The 5,000-nt window shown below is 56.9% G+C and overlaps 1 protein-coding gene across 1 annotated transcript in view; it reads right to left on the bottom strand.

Annotated features, from left to right (window-relative positions):
- Positions 1 to 4,926, bottom strand: part of LOC128276454 (vitellogenin-A1-like) — a gene marked incomplete at its 3' end in the record, with an annotated part of 5,973 nt that extends 1,047 nt beyond the window's left edge. Inside the window, exons 1-2 of the mRNA XM_053014914.1 lie at positions 4,896 to 4,926; positions 1 to 4,809 (exon numbers count right to left, since the gene is read on the bottom strand). The exon at positions 1 to 4,809 is cut by the window's left edge and continues 123 nt beyond it. Of these exons, the coding sequence (XP_052870874.1) occupies positions 1 to 4,809; positions 4,896 to 4,926 (4,840 nt within the window). The remainder of the gene's footprint in view (positions 4,810 to 4,895) is intronic.
- Between the last annotated feature and the right edge of the window lie 74 nt (positions 4,927 to 5,000).

Raw genomic sequence — 5,000 nt, 5'->3', positions numbered from 1 at the left:
GATCGAATCCGTAGAACGAAGCGTTGAAATAGTCACCGTACGGCGCCAGCTGGAAATCGAACTTGAACTGATCGTGCTTGCTCTGGTAGAAATAGTCCTCGGTGAAGTACGGGAAGCTGAAGTAGCGGGCAAAGTCGAAGAACTTGTAGGTGAAGTTCTTGGCGTAGTTGGACACATCCTTGTACTCAAAGTCGAACGAGTAGCGGTCGAAGTATCCGGCTTGGCGCGTGGCGTTCTGGCACGCGGGCAGCTGGAAGTATCCGCGGTCCATCTGCTCCTTGCAGTACTGGCCGACATCGGAGATGCGCAGGAAGTGGCGGTAGTCATCGGTCTGGGACAGCTGGCCCTTCATCGAGACGTGGGATCCTCCCTGGCACTTCTCGCCGTAGGACAGCTCCCAGTTCATGCTTCCCAGCTTGTCAAAGTTCAGGACATTCAGGAAGTTAAGCTTGGGCAGGTTCGGGTACTCGTTGGTGGCCGAGAAGCACATCTGGAACTGTTTGCCAGAGAACGGAATGAACTCGTAGAAGGCGCTCGACGAGAAGTACGGGCTGTAGGAGAAGAACGCCAGGAAGCGCTCCTTCTCGTCAACCGGACTGTCGGCATAGGCGGTGGTGAACACGAACTCGCCCTTCTGCTGCTTGCCCTCGAACACGATTCCGAAGTCGAAGACATCGACGTCGCTATTGCGGATACCGGCTCCGGCATTGCGCATGAACTGCTCCTGGCGACGCTGGCTTCCGGCGTAGTAGACGAAGGGTTGGGCGTAGTTAAACTCGTTGTAGTAGCCCGAGAATCCATGGCGGCCCTTCGGGTGCTTCACGTCCGCGGTCTGGAAGTCCTGGTCGTAATCGGCCTGGCGGTGCTGGAGCAGGAACTTCACGTTCTTGACCGAAGTGCGCTGGGCATCGTAGTACAGGTTGAACTGATGGTAATGGTAGGTCTCAAACGCGAACGGATAGACCAGGGCAGAGAAGTAGTCCTGCTGCTCGTAGTGCTTCATGAAGGTGGCGAAGTCGAAGAAGTCCTTATCGTACTTGGCCTGGAAGCGGAACGCAACTCCGAAGAATCGCTCGCCGAAGGTGTAGTCGAAGCTCTTGGTGGTCTGGCGACGGTCGTGCAGAACGTGCACGGTCGACTGCTCGGGCATCGGGCGCAGGTCGGTGATATCCTTGTATCCGGTGTACGGCCAGGAGCTCAGGTGGAACATCAGGAAGTCCTCCTTGGGTTCCAGCGGCTGAACGTTCACTTCGTAGTCGTTGTTCTCGAAGTCGAATCCAAAATCGAAGCTGAAGGGGAAGTAACCCTGCATCTTCTTCTGGTATCCGGCGACATAGCGCTGATGATCGAAGGGCGTGATGAAGCCAACCTTGGCATCGACCAGGCGAGAGTACGCCATGTTGACATCAGCGGATCCATTGAACCAACGCGGCATGCGGATGAAGTCGTCGAACTCGTGTTCGGGGTGTCCAGTGGGGGTCTTGAAGATGCTCGGGTAGGTCTGGGCAGTGGCCTCGAAGTCGAACTTGAACAGGGTCGGGGTCTTCAGGCTGTAGGTGAACGGCAGACCAGTGGCCAGCGGGAAGGCCACGGTGACCGCGTTCTGCTGGTAGAACTTGGTGAAGTTGTACGCGTAGCCATCCTCGAAGTCCTCGAAGTACTTCTTGAACAGTCGCGGGAACTGCTCGACCGTCTGGTTGTTGAAGGCGAAGAATCGCTCACCGTTGAAGATCTGGAACATGAACTGACCCTCCAGCTCCTCGGCCTCCTCGGGATCGATGTTCAGCATCTTGGCAATGCGGGCCGTGGAGTACTTCTGGAATTCCTCGTGGTTCTTGTTGCCGAACTGCTCGTAATAATCGTTCTGGTACTTATGGTTCTTGCTGTACTGGCTGAAGTAATCCTTGAACAGCGACGGGTACTGCTTGTAATAGTTGTAATAGTAATCGTTCGACTTGTACTCCTCGTGCTTGTTGTACGAATCGTACTGCTTGTCCAGGAGGTCGAAGAACGTTTCCATGCTCGAGACGAGGTAGTAGAAGGTCGAGAAACGCTTCAGACCGCCAAAGTTCTTGCGCAGATGGAAGAAGAATCCGCTCGGGACAAAGTGGTCGTCGGAGGCGATCTGCGAGAAGTACATGCGGTAGGACAGCTCCAGTTCCTTGAAGGCGAAGTCACGCAGGTACGTGCCCGAGTACTGGAGGCTAAAATCACGCGGGTTCAGGAACTTGACGGCGGCCTGGGCGTTCTGGTAGAACTCATCATCATCGTCGAACTCGTCGGCTTCGGCGGCGCTCTCCAGGGCGGTCTTGACTGCGGCGCGGACGTAGGTGCTGGGGTCGTAGTGGGTCTGCTCAGCCATACGCTGGAGCATGTACACTGGGGGCTTGGTGCGCATCAACAGATAGACGGCGGCGCAACGGACCTCGTGGGCATCTCCGGTGTTCTGGTACACCTTGAACAGGACAGAGCGGGCCAGGCGCGGGTAGTTCTCCACCAGGCGGTCCAACGCCACGATGAAGGCCAAACGCTGGAAGTGGCTCACTGGCACCTTGCCTTCCAGGTACGGTTCGAAGACGTTCAGGATTTCGGGATGGCCGAGGTGTCCAAGACAACGGATGTACACCTGCACCCTCACACTGTCTCCGTACTTCACGGCTTCACGCAGCTGGTGCGCGAACCACGGGACGACCTTATGGGCGACGATCTCGTAGTCATCATCGGCCAGGCGACCAAAGCTGTGGACCGGGTAGTAGTTGTAGGCCGAGCGGTTGTTAACCTGGGCGCGGTTCAGGAAGTCGCAGTACGAGATCATGGCGGTCACGTTCAGGAACTCCTGGTGCTGGACGGCGTTGGACGTGACCAGCAGGAAGTACTCGTGCATGACGGTCTTGGTCGGGTAACGGATGGTCTTGGGCAGAGTAGCGACAACGGTGGCAGCCTCGTCACCACGCAGTTTCTTCTCCTCGATCAGGTCCTTGATCACCTTGAAGGCAGGTGGGGTTCCGGCCTGGGCCAGCGCATCGCGGAACGTGTTCCACGCTTCGACCTTCTTGGCGAAAGTCTCGCTGTGGTTGCTTCCCTCCTCGCGTTCCTTCTGCGAGACGAACAGTCTCTGGCAGACATCGTAGATGTCCTGGTAGCTCATGGTGCGCAGAATGCGGGCCAGAATGGTGAACTTGTTCAGCGAGTTCGACTTGGGGAAGTGCGAGATATCCTGAAGGTCCGAGGCAATCTCGTACGCCAGCTTGTAAGCGTAGCGGGAGGCATCAACGTTATGAGCGTACTGCACGCTGTAGCCCTTGTATCCGGTGAAGTACGGCAAGAAGGGAGTTTGCGGGGCATCCTTGAGGCTTTCCGGGATGGGCTGGTAAAAGTCCTCGTCGCTGAGAGAGTCCGACTCGGAAGACGAAGAGGAGCTGCTGTAGAAGCCGTGCTCATCAGACTCCGACGAGGAGCTGGAGCTGGAAGAGCTGCTGTCCGATTCGTCCGAGGACGAGCTGGTGTCGTTTTCCTTGCGCAGGCGGTACTGGTCGCGCTTGTACGCTTCGTAATACGCCTTCTCCTTCTGGGCATTCAGATCACGACGGTTGCGGCCTCCGCGACCCTCGACGTGGTTCAGACGCTTGCTGTACTGCTCAGCGGGGCTGATCTTGAAGTTCTCGCGGGGCTCCTCTTCCGAGCTGGAGCTCGAGCTGGAGCTGGAGTCCGAGGAGTCGGATGAGTCGGACTCCGAGGAAGACGAAGAGGAATCGGTTTCGTTGGCCGGGCGGACAAAGTTCTGCTTGTCATGCGCCATGTTGTAGCTGTACACCAGATCGACAAACACCTGACGATCGTCGGCGGGACCTTCGGGAACCTTCTCGTACGGCTTGATCTCGTTGAGGGTCATGTTCATCTGGGCGTAAACCATGGCCTTCTGGCTGTTGACCAGCGACGGGCTGACAACGACCTTGTTCACGGTGGACACCGACTGGATGGTGTAATTGTGCCAGTCTCCGGTCATGTACATCTGCGTCACTTCGGACTTGGTCAGGATGTTGCCCATCTGGTTGGTGTTGGGCTTGAAGTCGCTGAATCCGCTGAAGCCAAAGTGGTAGCCCATGCGCTGCTCGCAACGGTCGAAGTTGCGGGTCTTGACGACGTGGAACACGTGCTGGTAATCCTCAAAGTATTCGGGCTGCGGAACCCATTCGTTGTGCGACTGGATGAAGTACTCCGGGACGGCATTGACGTCGTACAGGGTTTCACATTCGCCAGTCACCGACGGTTCCATGGTCCGGAACACTCCGGTGAGGGTGTTGTTCTCCGGGAACTGGTTGAACTCGGACTTGATCACGTAAGCGCCCTGCGTGTCCAGCTGCAGCTGGCTGACCCAGGCCTTCAGCATGTTCACCTCGTGGTTGGGGACGGTCTTCTCAACGTAGAAACCCTTGACGGCTCCCTTGTTGTAGTAGATTCCGAACGGCTTCGAGCTGAACGGCATCGGCTGCCAGTTCAGGTCGAAGCGCGCCAGTTCCGTACGGTATCCGTAAGGCAGATACTCGTTGAACACGGCGTACTTCGGACGGTCGATGTAAGCGACGACATAGTTGTGGTCCTTAGGACGAACCACGAGGTAGCCGTGCGTCACGATGCCGGTCCAGTAGTCCTCGAGGTCCGGCAGGGCGGTCATCGTCTTCGACGTCACGTTGTACACGTACTCCCGGTTCGGTTCCCAGGCTCCGAATTCGAAGCCGGTTTGGTTGAACGGACGGGAGTAGGGGAACTCATGCTCGTACGAGTACTGGTACGCCGTACAGAGCCCCACTGTAAGGAGAGAAGTTGGTTTAGTCGACTGCCTTCCGATTCCTTGTTTGATGGCTCCGAAGGTGGCCGGATCATCCCGTACTTACCAAGCGTGAGGAGAAGAATCTTCGCAATCATGGTTAAGTCGCTCTCAGATGCCTGGATGCTTGGTGGACACACCAAAGCTCGACTGTGCCTTCTGGATCGCCCAC

The sequence above is a fragment of the Anopheles cruzii genome, unplaced genomic scaffold (assembly GCF_943734635.1).
Source record: "Anopheles cruzii unplaced genomic scaffold, idAnoCruzAS_RS32_06 scaffold01237_ctg1, whole genome shotgun sequence".
NCBI lineage: Eukaryota > Metazoa > Arthropoda > Insecta > Diptera > Culicidae > Anopheles > Anopheles cruzii.
This window is presented reverse-complemented; position numbering and strand designations above follow the sequence as displayed.